The sequence below is a fragment of the Canis lupus genome, chromosome 4 (assembly GCF_011100685.1).
Source record: "Canis lupus familiaris isolate Mischka breed German Shepherd chromosome 4, alternate assembly UU_Cfam_GSD_1.0, whole genome shotgun sequence".
Lineage (NCBI taxonomy): Eukaryota > Metazoa > Chordata > Mammalia > Carnivora > Canidae > Canis > Canis lupus.
Window position 1 is genome coordinate 50102887 of NC_049225.1, and position 18563 is coordinate 50121449.

At 35.4% G+C, this 18563-nt stretch overlaps 1 protein-coding gene across 2 annotated transcripts; it reads right to left on the reverse strand.

Moving 5' to 3' along the window:
- Positions 1–439: 439 nt before the first annotated feature.
- GABRA6 (gamma-aminobutyric acid type A receptor subunit alpha6) lies at positions 440–18176 on the reverse strand. 2 transcript variants are annotated; one of them, XM_038534840.1, is made up of 10 exons: positions 17595–18176; positions 17278–17396; positions 16622–16689; positions 14452–14672; positions 14284–14366; positions 13596–13739; positions 13032–13184; positions 11528–11787; positions 2002–2303; positions 440–1262 (listed from the first exon to the last, which is right to left on the reverse strand). In XM_038534840.1, the coding sequence occupies exons 1-9, from the start codon at positions 17630–17632 to the stop codon at positions 2028–2030; spliced, it is 1362 nt and encodes a 453-aa protein (XP_038390768.1). In that variant the 5' UTR covers positions 17633–18176; the 3' UTR covers positions 440–1262; positions 2002–2027. The 2 variants fall into 2 exon arrangements, with proteins under 2 accessions (XP_038390768.1, XP_038390767.1); XM_038534839.1 differs by lacking the exon at positions 440–1262 and having other exon boundaries at positions 1479–2303; positions 17595–18175.
- Positions 18177–18563: the final 387 nt, after the last annotated feature.

The window sequence follows — 18563 nt, forward strand, 5'->3', positions numbered from 1 at the left end:
CATCCTATAGCTGAGAATACAAGGAATTCTCCCAAAGACTAAGAGATTTGGTCAGGTAGCTAATACAGACATTGGATGGAGCTCTCATTCTCCTCACCCTTAACAGGGAGCTATTTTAGTTACCCTCTAATTTGTTGGGCTGTAGAATTTTCGCATTTTTTCTGGATTAAGTCAAGAGTAGTGATCTCAAAATATTTCTTTCTGAGTTCATTGCTCAGGGTAATCTCAGTGATGTTTAAGGCCCAACAACAACTAACGAAGGTTTATCAATTTGGACAAATCATCCTGCATGCTTTTTCCTACCTTAGTTCCTGTTTCCCTAAGACTATTATTCTCTGTGGGAGAAACATGGCTAGAGTCAGCATCAGGAAGAGCTGGGATAGCAGAAAGAGAGACAAGTAGTCTCATTCATGTTTTTTTTTTCTGCTTTATTCAGGTATAATTGACAAATAAAATTGCAAGGTATTTAGAATGTACAATGTGATGATTTGATATATGAATACATTAGGAAATGATCCCCTCCATTGAGTTAGTCAATTAACATATCCATTAACTTACATATTTACCTTTTAGGTGTTTTTTTTTTCCCCCTGAGAACATTTAAGTTCTCTCTTATTGACTTTTTTTTTTTTTAAGATTTTATTTATTTATTCATGAGAGACACACACAGAGAGAGGCAGAAGCATAGACAGAGGGAGAAGCAGACTTCTCTCAGGGAGCCCGATGTGGGACTCCATCCTGGGACCAGGAGCACGCCCTGAGCCAAAGGCAGATGCTCAACTGCTGAGCCACGCAGGTGTCCCTGTTACTGACTGTCAATCATACAATAGAGAGTTATACTATAGTTACCATGTTATATATTACTTAGACTGTATTCATCTTATAACTGAAAGTGTATTGAGTGAGCAGGAAGGAGACGAAAGATTGACTCTGAATACAAACATGACTCTATTTTTTTAAAGATTTTATTTATTTATTCATGAGAGACACACAGAGAGATAGGCAGAGATATAGGCAGAGGCAGAGGCAGGCTCCCTGCAGGGAGACTGATGTGGGACTCGATCCCAGGACCCGGGATCATGACCTGAGCCGAAGGCAGATGCTCAACTGCTGAGCCACCCAGGTGCTTTGTTTAGAGCCAGATGACTGATCCTGCCTGTGCCGCACCTTCTACTTCTTAGAATCACCAGGGACACTAACACTGGGTAGAGGTAGTCTCTTCATTTCTTCATACTTAAGGAAAGTCTTCTCTCTAGCTTTATCTAACAGATACGGAGAACCATGTTTATTATTGTTTTATTTAGTGGTATACTCAAGTGAAAAATATGAGATATAGCCACAGTCATAACAAGGCTCCATTATAGTCTTATTTTTTTCTACAATTTCATGGAATTATGATGAGCATATTATTTTGAAAGGAGAGCCTAATGAGATAAAACAGCACTGTATTGCAGTCCAACTAAAGCTATGTACATATGCATACTTTATTATTTATTTTTATTGAGGTAAAACAGCACAGCAAGGTTAAAAACAAATGGCTAAGCTCAATACAGGCTGTACAAAGATGCTGAAAACAATATTACTGGCATAAAGGTCTCCAACATGCTGGTATTAACCTATTGATAAATATTTAGACTATTTATATTTTGCTCTCTTTGACAACTAAGCCAAAATAAATGTATTTTAAGGCCACCTTTGGATGTGTCAGCATGTCTTAGTTTATCTTCTTTGTGGTAAAGGCTATTCACAGTGACAATTAAAATATTGAACACTGAAGGGCAAAGATTGGCAAATTCATCTTGAGTACATCTTATTCTCTTAAAATTTTTTCTCTAACATACAAAAAAGTCATATTTTCCAACAACTTTCAACTTCTAGTTCTGAGGAGTAACATTATTGCTTTTTGGCCCATACATGCTTACTCAAAGCTATGTGTTACAGATTTTCAATGTTTCAGAAAAGCATCTATACAAGTCTTAATACTACAAAATAAGAACTTACAGAATACAAGTTGTCTTGGCTGCAAGCTATTCAACACTGCTGCTCACTTCCATTGTGTCTTTGGAAAGGTAAACTACCCAGTATACAAGGTTAAATCCTGCAAATGCAACTGGGAAGAGAATCCGAGAATACTGGTCTATTTTACTGGTGCCTCCAAAGGCTGGAGAGAGTGGTGGGGGTGTGACAGGTGTTGATTGCAAGATGGGAGCTCTTGTGAGGACTTTGCTGGCCTCAGGGGATGGAACTATTGGCAAAGTCAGAGAGGTGATTCTTTTCTTCAGATGATACTTGGAATCAGGATGCTGTAAGGAAACGACATAAATATTCAGCTTAAATCAAAGACTAGAGATCCCTTAGTCACTTTTTCACCATTAACAGATGTTATTATAGATCTTGGAAACTAGCCCTTTATCTGATATGTCATTTGCAAATATCTTCTCCCATTCTGTAGGTTGTCTTTGAGTTTTGTTGACTGGAGGGTATTATGCTGAGTGAAGTAAGTCAGTCAGAGAAGGACAAACATTATATGTTCTCATTCATTTGGGGAATATAAATAATAGTGAAAGGGAAAATAAGGGAAGGGAGAAGAAATGTGTGGGAAATATCAGAAAGGGAGACAGAACATAAAGACTGCTAACTCTGGGAAACGAACTAGGGGTGGTAGAAGGGCGGGGGGTGGGAGTGAATGGGTGACGGGCACTGGGTGTTATTCTGTATGTTAGTAAATTGAACACCAATAAAAAAATAAATTAAAAAAAAAAAAAAAAAAAAAAAAAAAAAAAACAGATGTTATTATATTATAATATCACATATTATTATATATTTAAGATAAAATATTAGCAAATGCTTGTTTAAATATTGACAAAATTTTTTTCAAGATTTTATTTATTTGACAGAGAGAGAGAGAGTGAGAACACAAGCAGGTGGAGCAGCAGGCAGAAGCAGGCTTCCTGCTGAGAAGAGAGCCTGATGGGGAGCTCAATTCCAGGACCCTGAGATTGTGACCTGAGCCAAAGGCAGACGCTTAACCAACTGAGCCACCCAGGCACCCCAATATTAGCAAATTCTTAATAGTATTTGATGGTGCTACTCTTCCAAGAAAGTGGTAAAACAAATTTAAAAAAATGATTTGCTTCATCCAACATCCTATAATTTAATACATCAGCAATTGATGCCAAGCATATTCCACATTCTAGAAACTGTAATGACCATTAGGCTATTAGGAAGAACTACACTGGTCAATTTCAATGCTTATTTCATCATCCCCACGTTTTCCTGGTGGTGCATAAGCCTATAGAACAATGAATGTAGGCAACAAAGGCAATTTCAATTTTGAATATATGGACAATTAGTTAATATAAGAAAATCTAGCAGTTCAGTTAGTTGATATCATCCTTTTCACCTCTATCCTCATCTTCACATGTTCATAAATTTGAACCAGCTGAGAAAACAGCAACAAAAAATATTAAAGTGCTTGTGTATGTGAAAAGGCAGAGACAAAGTATCAGTACCCATAAACTGAGTGGAATGACTATTCATCCCTTGATATATACTGCTTTTTAAGCTCATAAGTTCTATGTTGAGAGCTTTCTGCTTCCCATTCAGAACTTCTCCACTGGTCCTCCATCTTAAATCACCAAAAAATGATTTCATTTACTGACTTCAGAATTGTTATACATTCTTTTTTTATCATTAGAAATCATAAGACAACCATTTTTAGTCCTGAAAGGAATATTTAGCACATTAATTGTCAGTTGAGAAGGCTAAGTCCAGAGGGTGGAGCTGGAAAGGCCTCGCTCCTAGTCACACAATTAGTAATAAACTACACTGGTCAATTTCAATGTTTATTGCATCATCCACACGTTTTCTTGTCTTTAAAGTACTGGGTCTAGTTCAGAAACTCTAATTCTGTTTGCTTTAGACTCCTTTCATACCATTGGAGGCCAGGGGACCTTCCTCTGATTTATATATTTTCTTATGTATATCCTGCAATAGTCACTCTCCTTGTGGCCAGGTTGTCCTTGCTGGTTTCTGCCTTCAAACACTTGCTGTACATGATCTCTGCTCTTGTAACACTGCCTTGTTTTCTCCCTGGCAGCAAAATCACCACTTTGATGCCTGGCAGGGTATGTTACTCATGTGAGCAGACTCCCGTGGTTTTAGCCAGCAACCCTACAGCAACAGGATGAGGCAGTCGCCTCCCCTGTGCGGGTTGAGCCACAGGACCAGAATGACCTGCCGATGTGGTGACATTTGGAGTGCAAGAAATAATGAATCCAAGAACCTCTTCTCTCTATAGTCCTCTTCTGAATTTTGCCGTGTGATTTGTCATAGAATTTACTGAGTACCTAAATAATAATAGTCATCATTGAGAGTTAAAGCCCAGTGTGCTTTTAGAGGCCATGGGAAAATCTCTTCACCAAAAGCAAAAATGAATCTCTGTAGTCATGTCAGATTTCTCATGACCATGGTGAATTTCAAGGAAAGAATATCTTTATTTGTTATGTATTCACCCAGTATTGTGCTAAGGACTCTTTACAGAATTAAATAAATCATAGGTTTTGACGTTAGAATATAATAACTTAAATAGTAGAGGACTTTGTCTGCAAATCTTAGACAGGAAATAAATAACACCTTCCATTAAAATCATGTGACAGCTGAGGACTACTGTGCCCATGGTCACCAGCCAGTATGTGGATAGGACCAGAACAGTGGTATTTTGGTCTCAGTGCAAATAGAGAATAAACATAGCACCTTCTTTTCAGAGTTTCTATCATATATCTCAGACTCTAATTTGAATTTTTAGCCATTTACTATGTTATTGAAATATTCTCCCACTGAAAGAGCAAAATATGTTACTATTTCATTTTCTAGAAAGTGTTATCCTCCTCCCAGATACATGGAACACTGAAATACTTTAGTAAAATTTCTAAGGATCATGATGGAGGAAAATGAGAGCAAGCCTTTAGAGCAGATTCTCTTTCTAAACTCATCTTGATTTTTAATAGCACACATTGCCCGTGTTTATTTCCCTTTTTAAGAAAAAAGAGGGAAGACATGAAAAAGGTCATTGAGGCAAAAAATGATTATAAAACATAATTTACCATGAAAATGTAAAGCATTGTTTTATCTCCCCCTCTTTAAAGCTATGGGAGAAAATAGTTATTTGTCAATCTTTTGGCATTGTCACAATGTCACACATAAAGTAAGAATTACCAAATGACATTCAAAACACATGAAAAATTTAATGGCATTAGCCAGGAAGATCCCCTACAACAGGATTCCCCATTTCCTCATCTACTTCCCCAAACAATCTTTATGGAGGGTTAAGAGTTAGGAAGACAATAAAGTGAAAAAGCCTTAGATTGCAATTCCATATATACTAATTTTCTGCTATATGAAGTTCCCTTCTTTAAAGCTAGGGACAATTACTACTTTCTCTGTAAGTTTTCCTTTTCCTTAAAAATTTGAGAAAGCAAATGTAATGTATATATTTACAGATAAGATAGATGGATAGATATTAGATATACAAAATATGTATCATAGATATATTAGAGAATACTTTTCTGCCTACTTAGCTGTTATAATTTACTTAGCTGTTAATCATACTCTTCCTTGTAAATATGATTTCAGTTGTGCCTTATATCCTTTCCTGACATAAAATCTCCTTATTGGTAGAGGGCGTATTATTTCCAAGTATAAGTGCTTCACGATACCTCACCAGTGCACAGAACGTAATATGTGCTTGATAAGCATATGCTGAATCAGCAAACGAATGAAAATCTAAACATTTCCAGGATTTCTTAGAGTGATCAGGCAAGGAAAAGAAAACAAAAAGTTTTATGATTATTTTACATTATATTTTAGTGTATCATTTCATATTACAAGTACCAAATCTAAATGCTTATAATTGACAAGTACTACACAGCCCTTAGCATGCATTATTTTGCCTATTCCTGGAAAAAAACTATAATGTAATTATTATTTTCATTTTAGAGATGAGCAAATGAAGGCTGAAGTGGGAAACTCACACAAGGTAATCACTGCCTGAAGTGATTAATCACTCTCAGATGCTTAAGATCACATTCTTAATAATTTTTATGATTTCTTCCCATCAGCTCTAAGGTTCAGGGCATGGTTTCTCAAAAACAAAACCATTGATACTTTGGGTAAGATATTTCTATGTTGTGAAAGATTATCCTGCACATCATGGGATATTGAGAAGTATCACTGGGTTCTTCTACCCACAAGATGTCTGTAGCATCTCCCTCCTCAACATTATGACAACCAGATATATCTCCAGACATTGCCAAATATTCTCTGGGGAAAAAAGTCACCTGTTACTGAGTATCACTGGCTTGTTGGAGTTACAGCTATCTCACTGTCCAGCAGTGCTTGGGGGTATTTCTAGCAGGCAGGAAATATGATATGCTCAAGGAAATGCAAGAGGCCGGGCTAACCCACATGCTAGATAATCAGCTCCTGCATAACTGGGAATTGGCAGTACAGGAAACTGGACTCCAATTTAGAAGAATCACATTGAATTTCTGAAGTGAAAAGAAAGCCAATTTTACAAGCCATTCAAGATACAGGTTTGCTTCAGACCCCGCCTGTTCTATTGTAAGCCCAGCAGCTTCAGCTGATGGTAAAATAGGTTTTTGTCAGAGTCCAGATGAGGGCTCAGCTTGGGGCTGTCACTGTTTTGAGTGGAACACCTGTGGTTTTGAATTTTTCCAGGGCTTCCCTGCTGCTGAATGCCATCCTGCTTTGGGTATTTATAGAGCACTGCTTTGTTTTAAGTAATGCCATATTGCAAAGGTACTTTGAGTCAAACTGGACTTTATGACAATCAATTATTTGATGTAAAGATAAGACATTTGGGAAGTACTTAAAGCAATTTTGATACAGCATTCAGTGAATCTAATATGTTAAAGAGGAAGGGGCAATGGGTTATCTCTCAAAAGAGATATTCTAGCCATGGCTGCATTATCCAAGGGACAAACAAAACATCTGCTTTTTGGACCAGCAGACGGGAGCATCAAATATAAGAGAAATTTGAAAACATTTAGTACTTAATTTTTTTTTAGAAAACTATTATGTGAATTATTATGGAGAAAATAAGAATTTCAAATCAAATTTTCTTGCATCTAAGTAATAGCTTGTAGAATTGGGACAGAGATGATTCCAGAATTTCTACAAAGAAGCAGCTTATTGGCAGCAATCTGGTGGGTCAGTGGTGTAAGGTACATGTCTGGAAATCATACTGGAATGTTTGGAGGGTAAAGAAGGGAATATTGGATGGGGATTTGATAGAAGGTATAGAGAAAGAACTAACTACCTACACCCCTCATCTAATCCACCCTGACCTCTCTATAACTTACGCAATAGCACAACCATGGTGAAGGGACCCAGAGTCTCTGATGGGCTTAGTTTAACCCTTAGTTCTACAGAGTAATGATAATATTCAAAGAAATCCAGGAAATATTTGGAACATGGGAAGTAAATCCTTTAGTATTCTGTGCTTCATATCTCTCTACATAGGTGGAAGGCAATATGATAATGACCCAGCAGATTATCCCAATCTTGAAAGGGAATAAAGAAAGAATATAATATGTCTTATTTCCCCTCTCTATTCTCAAGTTGCTAGCAACTGGCTTGGTGTTTCTAGAACAGGGCCAGGCTCATCCTTCTGTTCTCAGCTGAGGCAACGCTTCCTCCAGAATGATAATCCCTCCAGACTGTGTTAGGTACTCTTGCATGGCTCTTCTTTAGCCACTATACATCTCTATCCAGAGTCTTTATCACAGTGAATTGTCATGGTTCATTGGTTTGTCTTTCTTCCTGTTCAGCAAAAAGCTTGTGAGGGAAGAAGCGATACTGATGTCACTCACTAACATATTCCCAGCATTCTACAAAGGATATGGAACATTTAACAAGCACTTACGGTATGAGTAATTCAGTGAATATGTAGGTACTCAATAAATGGGTGCCAGATGAAAAAAAAAAAAAAAAAAAAGAACAAATAATGTAATCAGCATAAATATATTTATTGTCATGACTAATGAAATTTTGGCCAATTTTGTTTGTAGATAATTTGCCAAGAACATCATACCTCCTATGAAAAAGAAAAGCCACATTGAATGTATCAATAGGTGGGGAAATTCATTCTTAGGGACATAGTAATGAGGGCTTAGACCTTTAAAATAACAAGGAAACTATTAGGCAGCCCCGGTGGTGCAGCGGTTTAGCGCCGCCTGCGGCCCCAGGGTATGATCCTGGAGACCCAGGATTGAGTCCCACATCGGGTTCCCTGCATGGAGCCTGCTTCTCCCTCTGCCTGTGTCTCTGCCTCTGTGTGTGTGTGTGTGTCTCTATGAATAAATAAATAAAAATCTTAAAAAAAAAAAAAGATGTTGAGAAATTTAAAAATAAAATAACAAGGAAACTATCAAACATCCAAAAAGTGATGTAGGTCCAAACTTGATCTAACATGCAGAATAAGCATACCCTAGACACATAATAATTTATGAAACATGAGGATAAGAGTAACTCTCTAATGTCAATACTGCATACCAGATAAAAAGCAATAAGGAAAGGTACCATATAAGCAGGAAAGAAGCTGTGTGGATAATTTCTTCTCAAAATCTAAAAAAAAAAACAAAAAAACAAACAAAACAAAAACAAACAAACAAACCAAAACCCAAACCCTAGTATCTAGTTCTAAATGCCTTAAAACCAGAAAATTATTAGTCTACCAAGCATTTCTGAGGATTTAGTTTTAGATATCTCTTTGGGTTTGAGTGCTAGATTTAAAACTCCTGAACTTCTTTGCCGTTATTATATCAAATTTCAAGGTCAAAATCAAAGTGATAAACTCTTTCCCATGTTCATTCTAAATAGTTTCTTATGAAAAGCAATGAGGACATTAAAATATAACTTAGAATCACATAAAACATCTAAGCACTTAATTTTATTTCAACCTAACCACACTGGTTTCCTTTTTCAATGTCCAACTTACTCAAATGACGTTATTTTGATTACAACTGAATAGGCGTTTTTAAATGTCATGGTATTTGAAAGAAAAAAATGGCCTAGCAATCATAATATACCATTGCGTTGTATAAATTGCAAATGTGTAATTTATGTTTGTTCCTCTACATTATATAAGGCAAATTGCCAAGGTTTGACATGAATAAATAAAATGTAAATGTTCCATGTAATCATCTATATTTATTTTTGATACCTACAAGGCTTGTATTGTTAGGTTTGCTTATTTTGGTTTTTATTTTTATTTTTATGCTTTGACCTAGCCTTTCAGAAACAAAATCCTGCTTTTCATTGCCTTAAAATGTTTTAAGTGAAGCCAGGTTTAGAAATAAAACTTTTCATAAGAAAAAGTCAGCTCACAAGAAAAAAGTACTTAGAGATGATTTAAATGCATATTTTTATCCAGCTTCCCAAAGGACCTGCTCATTATATGTTACTATTTTAGAATTGTAGAAGATAGCTTATATGAAGACCTGAGATCTTAAATTCCATCTTATTAATAAATTATACCTTTAAAATAATAGACAAAGGAAATGCTAACTCTATGCTTTCTCCGAGGATTTGAAATCAGATTCCTTTCAGTAATACATATTTCAAAAGAACTGAAGTTGAAGTAAGGAAGTTGGTCTTTCCTTTTAATCTCAACATCAGATCAATGAACATATTCAAAATCATTTGAGTTATTTTTTATCTTATTTTTCATGAATTTCTCTTTTCATTTTTACTGCATTTCTGAAAGGAAAGTGTTAAACTGAATTATGATAAATATGAATTATTCTTTATTTATAGATGCATGGTAAGATAATATGTGATCATTGGGCAATATGTTGATCATGTACCTATTAAATACAGATAGCTTATAGCATAATCACTTGTTACTACAAACATAAACTAATTCTTAAAATATTTTTTAAAAAATTATTTTCAAGAGTTTTAGACTGAGTCTTAAGGCTAGCATACTTTTACTATAAAATGTATATTTTTGTGGACTTTCAAAACATATATATAAATACAATAGATCAAAAAAATTTGGTCAAGGGAAGAATTTTAGGAACGACCTCATATTCTGAAAATGTTTTATCTTGTGGTGTGCACTCTTTTATACATCAGCCTTTGTGGAATTGTTGGAGATGGGATAGGATAGCCTCTGCCTCTGTAAATCTGTGTATATCGTGACATCTGGAATTGAACCCTAGTTTTTCTAGCAACTAGTAACTAACATTTTACCTCTCTATTTTTGATTCATAAGCAGAGGTAATTGGTCTGGATCACTGGATAGCAAACTTGGTTTCTTTTGTTGTTGTTGTTTTTAATGAGAACTAATTTAAGAAAAAAAAACTTTATGCACTATGGGAACAGCCTTATCTTATTCCTTGGAGAAAATATAGATACTCAAACAAATTTCTTAGTATATCAAAAGAGAAGTTTCAACAAGAAGCTATCATCTTTTTAACCAATAAATGCCTGGGTATTTGAGAGTAAAACACACATAGCTTTGCAATTTTTATCATTAAAGTTAAACTAGGATTAGCTGAACTTCATGTGGTTCTGTGATTTGGAAAAGGTCACAAGAATTGATTATAAAGACATTTTTAATTCAAAGTGTCGGGAGTACTCAATTTTACAAAACAAGATTTTCTTCTTTTCAAGAACTACTATTTGAAATTTGCATTGACATAAAAATGTATATTTGTCAATCATTCCTATAATCCATTAAAAAATGTCTGCAGCTGAACTATGAAAATTTACTGTTGTGAAAATTTACTCATATGTGAAATTGAAATTTGGGGGCATATTTATGACCCTTGAATTATTAAAGCCATCATTTGTTTGTTTTTCAAAAAATCCTTTGAAAACTAGAGCTTAGCCACAGCAAATCTAAATTGAATTTTATAGGTATTCATCACTTATTATAAGTCTTTGAATAAAAACACTTTAGGATACATGTGTTTAATATACAAATGTGAACATGAGAATGTTTTCATTTCAGTCAAAAACCTGGCTTATGACTCAGCATTCATAGAACCTAATATTTACATCTTGCCTTGAAATAAAGCAGCAAGCAGATTTCTAACAAAAATTGTCCATTCTATAGGAGTCCCTGTTTATTTCCCTCAGACTCTGAAGCCTCATTAGGAACTTTTTTTTTCACCTTATTCTCCCTAGTTGGTATAAGTAAACCTGCTCAAAGGAAATATCTAAAGGCTGAGAAGAATTTTCTCATCTCTTCTGAGAGCTTGGAATCCACTAGTACCAGTGAGGATGATAAAAGAAGAATGCAAGAAGTTAAGAGCAAAGATAAATGAAAGATTGTTGCTTTTTTTTCCCTACAAAATTGGAACAGAAGTTGGCCTTGGAACCAGAATTAAGTAACTTATGTTCACATAATAGTATTTTTTGGACTATTTAGTTGTTTGTGATCACTGTTAGGCTGCCTTTTCCTATAGTGATGAGAAACATTAGAAAAGTAAACAATTACCAATACAATCTCAGCTTCCAAGGGTTCAGTTGCTTTTGATATTGTAACTGGGGGTGAGGCTGCATTCTGTGCCCTCCTTTTGGCCTTCTGTGTCTGAAGATTGGTAAAATAGTTGACAGCCGCAAATTCAATAAGAGCGGAGAAGACGAAAGCAAAGCAAACAGCTATAAACCAATCCATGGCAGTTGCATATGACACTTTTGGCAAGGAGTGCCGGGCACTGATGCTTAATGTGGTCATGGTTAAAACAGTGGTGATCCCTACAATGAAAAAGAATGAGAAATGCAGCATTAGCATTTGGAATCCAATAACAACAAATGAGAATGTGTCAATGGATTAAACACTCTGCAAATATAATTTTTGTTATTGTTTTATAATTATTCACAATTCTTATCATAGGTTTTATCGTTTTGTATCCTTCGATATTTAGTGCGGTGATGTGTACACCGTAGTTGTTCAAGAAATATTTTCTGATTTGATTTAGCCTAACTATTGTAAAGTTTAACTCACAAATAATTCTAATCGTTTACTTATTAAGAAAACTTACAACAAATTATTATCACATCAGTACTAAAACCTTGAATTCTTGGTCAATTTGAATAGCTGATAATACCTATCATCATATTTAAGAAGTCTATCTGGTATGAATAGTAAACGTAATATTAGGTTCTTCAATTTAAAAAAAATTCTAGCTTGGTTTTAAGGTAAAATATTTACTCATGAGAAAATAATTTCATCAGTCACTAGCAGTTTAATGTCTTATATAATAGTTGGAGAATATATGTAATTTGAAGATGGTCAACATCATTATATAGGTATTCTTTTATAATTTGCAGGATGAGATCTATTTTAATATAGTAAATTAAAAAGTCAAAATTCCTCTACGATTTCAATTTGACTCAGATCTTCCCTGTGAACCTCTCTAATTGTATAATCATTAAAACCCCCCAAAATTGGATTTTGTTATTGATGATATTTTCTGTTACAGCTCTTTTTCTAATGTCATTTTTTCCATCAAAACTAATAGCAATTCTACATATCATAAATGCAACTCAATATTTAGTTCGAAACGTGGGAAATTGGTCATATGTAACTATTTTTAGACCTAGAAAAATGGCACTTTCTTTTAGTTCAACCTAATAAAAGCAAGACATAATTTATATTTGGGGTTCAATATCTTAGCCTTTCTTTTTATGGATTTATATATTGGTTTTTACTTTTCTGCTTTTCCTTAGTTATGAAAAAGCAAATTGAGATTTTAAAAAAGAAAAAAAAATACTCCTAAATAGTCACAGGAATCCAGCCAGAATTCTTGCCAAGACAAATTTTTTGTGGATGTACCACATAGCTTGGGATAATATAAGAGCCATTTTATATCATACTCATGATAGGAGTCTATTTTCTTTGTGAATTAAAAAAGTGCACTAGTGTGAAGATTCCCCTAAAATATACAAGCAGTAAGAGCTATAGGATGAATGGAGATATAGAAAAGAGTGAAGCATACCAAAGACAGTTCTTGCCGGGACAGACTCCTTATTAATCCAGAAGGACACCTGGGAAAGAATGACTGTCATAATGCAAGGAGTGTATATCTGTATCATGAAGTAGCCCATCTTCCTTTGCAAGTGGAAATAAACTGTCATTATTACGTATTCACCTGTTGGAAAACACGTATATCAATATTATTGCTGTTGACAGTGTGCAAAAAGAAAGCAACTGGAAATAAATCGTGCAGATCTTTATATTAACATGGGCTGGAAGAAAACTAGTAAAGGCATATTTCACTGTATGACAAAGATACTTGATCAAGCAGAGGATAAATACATCAGGTCATTGTTTCCAGTTGGTTTCTTTGTGTTATATACACACAAAACTACTTATTTCAAGGTTACACAAATCTTTATATGCACATAGTTGCAAAATCAATTTTAAAGAAAACTACTCATCACTTCAAAACAGCAAGCATAGCTGAGGATGGCTAATGCAGAGAAGAAAGAACTAGATATTTTGAAAATGTGCACTGGAGTCACCTTGCTGGATTATATTCTGGAACTGGTCTAATTCTTACCTGTGTTAGATTTAATTGTTTCACTAGATACTGTTTGTCCAATCAGATCATACTGGAGGAGACTTGAAGATTCTTCTGGGACTTCGACTGAGTAAAGTGGTCCTTTCTTCCATGTATATATGATTTCACTTTTGGGGTAAGCATCTGAATTTTTTAAACAAATGAAATATAGCAGTGAATCTGACTAGTTGTGTTTTTTTTCAAAGCATATTTCGTCCATATAAAAAAGGTATGACCATAAACTTTCTTTAATGTTTTTCTTTAATCTGAGTGATTTACACCTCTGACTATTTACAAGATTGACAGACAGGATTAAATAAATCTATTCCTGGAGTCACATTGAGACTATCATGTAATATTTCTCTTTTGTTTCCTGATCTCTGACTACAATCAAATAATTATATATATTTGATTATAGTCAGAATATATATATTCTACCCTTATTTATTTATTTACATTTATTTATTTCCTTCAGAGAAATAGAGAAGGGGGTGGGAAGAGGAGCAGAAGGAGAGGGAGAAAAGCAGACAACCGCCCTACTAATGTGGGGCTCTATCCCAGGACCCTGAGATCATGATCTGAGCTGAAAACCAGAGTTGAACATTTAATAAATTAAGCCACACAGGTGTCCCAATAATTATACATTTTGAATGCATTATTTGACTCTCAGAAGCTTTTTGTAACTTACAACTCCCAAACTTGAGTGGACAAGCATGCCCATCCATAGGAAAGTTAACCAGCCTCATAGGACAGTCAGCATTGATGGTAAGCCTAGGGACATTGAAATAAATGGTTCTGAGTTAGTATACTAGACAAATCATTTGGGTTAGAGGAAGTTGAATTGGGGAAGTCTCACCTCATGGTATATAAAATGGTTCCATTCTGCATTATTCTGAAGAGTTTATTAGGGGTTGTCATATTGTGTGCAATTGATTTTTTGCCATTCCTGAAAAAAGTGTCAGGTGTCCAGATTTTACTGACCATCAGGTTATTCAAACTCAAAATCTCAGTTGGTCCCCCAAACTTTAACCTCTCATCAGTCCAAGTCTGGCGGAAGAAAACGTCCATTGTATACTCCTAAGAGAAAATAAAATATTCATGCAAGCTGGGGAGATAATTTATTAAGAATAATTCATTCACCAGCTTATATATCCAATCCTAAAACTTAAGAAATAAAGCAATTTTTCATGATAATAACCTATCAGAGAAACTATGATTTCAGTAAACTATTTTTCTCAAACTTACAATTTGCAATATTATTGTAAAAGATAGTGCTGTGTTGCACAAACCTTCTTCCTGTACCTTGGCTCTCTTCAACAATCTTCCTCTTTCCTATCAGTCATCCACCTTTCTATCTATTGACCTATTAATTTCCCCTCCATTAATTTAGAAGAAAAATATGAAAAGATTTACAGTCCTAGTATTGTACTGGCCTTCCTGCCATCACTTAAGTCTAACCATTCCCCTCAATGCCTTGTTCACTTTCAGAGGTGTTGCTGAGCACCATGGTACTATTTAGTAAACTTTTAAGGATAGATAAACTTCACTGGATAAGTATACTCTAGCTGCACATCACAATTATTTTATATTGTTTTCAGAGAATATAAAAGCAAATGTTACCATGATTACCCAGAGCATCATAATTACAATTCTGAGTTTTAATTTGTGGCTTTTATTAAATAACATTAGAAATCTTAAGAATTATGGTAAGAGCCATTGCAAAAGACAATGATAAATAATACCTTGTAAGTATATCAAAATATTGCTAACAATTGCTTTGCCTACTTTATGTGTTCCTGTATGAGACTTATTACTACTAGTTGTGATTAGATTTTCAAAATATAATTTGACACACAGTGTATCCATATAATAAAGAGCCAGGCTATCTCAAGTCTCCACTGTACAAATATTCTTTAAAAATGACACACATGCATAAAATGAAGTGCCAAGTGTTCCCCAGACTTCCATAATATAGTATAGTATAGCTGTGGTTATTTATACTTGAGGTTAGTCAGTACTCAGTGAAAAATATGATAGTAAAATAATTGAAGATTCTGGATACTGCTGACTCTCCTTTCTTTCAAGTCTTAATACATTTATCTCTTAAAGTCCTCCTTCCTCTTCTTCACTTCCTTGGGTTTTTTTTTTTTTTCCTTACTTTTCCCCTAACTTCTCCTTTCCCTTCCTCTGATATGCCTTCATTTTTTTTTCTCCCTTCTTGCTTCTTTCTTTTCTTGTCAACTTAAAAAGCAGAATATAAAAAAGTCTTCAATAACCATTTATCCAGAGCTACACTTCTCTAATAAACTTTAATGATTGAACTATTTAAAGTTATGTTTATTTCAATTTTAGTTTTTATATTTTACTTTTAGGGAGGAAATGGTACCTGAGAACTGTGAAAAAATACCGTGATACACTTCGTTCTAGAAGACTAGTTCAGATTTTCATTGCCACTTACTATAAATACTCTCTTACGAATCCTACAGCCATCTGTACCTGGAACAGAGTTCCCAGAACACCTACTGGTCCATTTGCAACACAAAAGGTACAATGCACTAGCTTTTTCAAATGATGCCCTTCCTTATTTTAATAAAATATACTAAAAATAATGTGTTACAGAAAATAGCTATATTTTAAGTTTCACAGATACCCTCAATATACTCTTACATGATGTATCATCTTTGTTGGTTTTCCTTTTTTCTATTCTAAAAATTTACCAGTACTTCATTAAGATAGAGAAAATCTTATCTTTGTAGAAAAGAATTGATGCATGATATGTGGTCAAAAGAGAACATATAATCTTAGAAAGTGCCTCAGGTCAAAGTGTTCAAGCAGAGCCCTTAGTGAAATGTGAAGGGGGTTAAGCCAGTAATCTACATTAATGACCATGCCCTCCCAGCATGGGCACACATATTGCATTAGGATGCTGGAGCCAAGCTTGGTAACAATGTCCAAGATTGTTAGTTCTAGGACTCTATTCTCAAGCCAATCAGTAAAATTACCCTCCTCACTCAGGGCTCGCTTACCATCTCCACGTCTGACACAGGCCCAAAACTGGTCACATAAATGTCTGTTTTGACTTCAGTAACAGCACCTGAAATTAGCCCAGAAGAATAAGAATAATTATCATCACTGATTTTAAGGGGACTGTTCGTAATGACCCTCCCACAAAGTCCTTTGTCATGGTCAGAATCTGCAATCCATCCTTAAGTAATCCAGTAGCAAGAGCCCTTGGGTTTTTCAACTCTGAAAACTCATACCAGTCGCATTACTGTAAAAATTTTCTGGTCAATTTGGAAAATTGAAGGAATGAAGGGAAAGTAAGTGTTCTTATAAAAATTATAACAATAACTAGCACATCTTGATAGCTTTAATAGGACGAACACTTAGAAAAGTGCTTTACATGGAGAATCTCATTCTATGCTCACACAAATCTATGAGGCAAGTACTGTTCATATACCCACACTACAGCTGAGGAAGCTGAGGCTTAGAGGGTTCAAATAACATGCATAGAAGGTCACAGGCAGAAGGAGGGACAGAGACTGGATGGGAACACATGGCATTTCCCAGTACCCCTGCACCCTACCACTCCGCTATCCTTATGAAGCCTCTGGGTCTTGGAACAGCAGGAAGGGGGAAGGAGAGTACAGATGTTTGGTCTAGTAAGGATGCTTCCTCTCACCTCCAAATCCTGGCCGCAGCCGATTGTCATAGCCTTCAAGCAAGTTGTCCAGGATCCGACTGATGTTTTTGGAGTAGAAGTTTCCTTCATCTTCAAGTTTCCCTAGGGTATTTTCTACCCTGTGAGGAGATAATCAATGAACCCCACTCCCAGCCTCAAAGAGAATGGTCTGTTCAATCTTCCCTCATCTACCCCACCACAAATACATGCCACACCATCCAGGCTTCTTCTATGATTTGGTTTAGAAGTTACCCAGTGAGTGTGTGCTTTCACTTTCCTCTGCACTAAAAGGAAGAATCAGAAAAAATCTTACTCACCATAGAATAATATATAACAAGGGCAGAGGCGACGCCATCCTGCAGTGCACTGCAACGTCCAGTTCACCCTCCTCCTAGGTTCTCCTCCCTCTTAACAAGCTCCCCTTTGCCAATCAACTAGAGTAATCATCCAGACCCCTCATATCTCTTTTCCCTGTTTGCATCCAGCCAGTAATCTGTAGATGAAGAGGTTGCCAGCAAAACTTTGAAGGTTCCCTTTACTCTCTTGTTCTTGCTTCTGTCTTCTCGTGTGGAAAAAGGTGGCTTGTGGTCTTAGACTACATCCTGATGGACACTCAGCCTCCTCTGGTAGACTCAATTGGGAAATGAGAGTCTGAAGAGACAGTGTATGGTCGGAGAGCAGTGACAATAATCGAATAAGGCACTAGGGGAGATTAGAAGGAAGATATCCACAGCTAGTTTTGGCATGGAATTAGCAGGGCCCTGTGAGAAAATCTGGAAAGCAGTGGCATCTTGCTGATTGAGATTATGTTCCAAAGGGCTCAGCATTTATTATTTCTCTGGTTCACAGAAGGATTCCTACACAGCTCTTATTGCTCAAAAAGTCTAAAGTCTAACAATATTGAGATCTTTTTGGATTCTTTTTCTGATTTATTTTTTTCCCTCTTTCTAATTTCATTAGCATTATTGCATCAGACATACCTTTCCTCTGCACTTAAAAATTGTCCCTTATTATTCTTTGAAAAGCATTTACATACACTAAAACAACACCTGGCTGTCTTGCTATTGAATTGATGTTTTTTGTTTGTTTGTTTAAGTACATTGCTGATCCTTTCTAAGATATTACATCTCAAGCTAAGACGTAAATGGGTCCTACCACTATCTTTAGAAACTTGGCCAGTTTCATGGATGCTGCCTCTAAGAGACAATGTCCAGAAATAGCTGACTAAGGTTCCCCAAGTAGAAATACTGTAAGAATCGAGGATCCATGGACATGGTTCATGATGC

What these genes read in the sequence shown, in the direction of transcription:
- GABRA6 (XM_038534840.1), bottom strand. Translation starts at nt 17,632, where the DNA reads ATGGCGTCGCCTCTGCCCTTGTTATATATTATTCTATG. An exon ending in GCTGCGGCCAGGATTTGGAG is followed by an intron (nt 16,690 to 17,277) that starts GTGAGAGGAAGC and finishes GGCTAATTTCAG; the next exon opens with GTGCTGTTACTGAAGTCAAA. An exon ending in AACAATTAAATCTAACACAG is followed by an intron (nt 13,185 to 13,595) that starts GTAAGAATTAGA and finishes GTTTTCCAACAG; the next exon opens with GTGAATACGTAATAATGACA.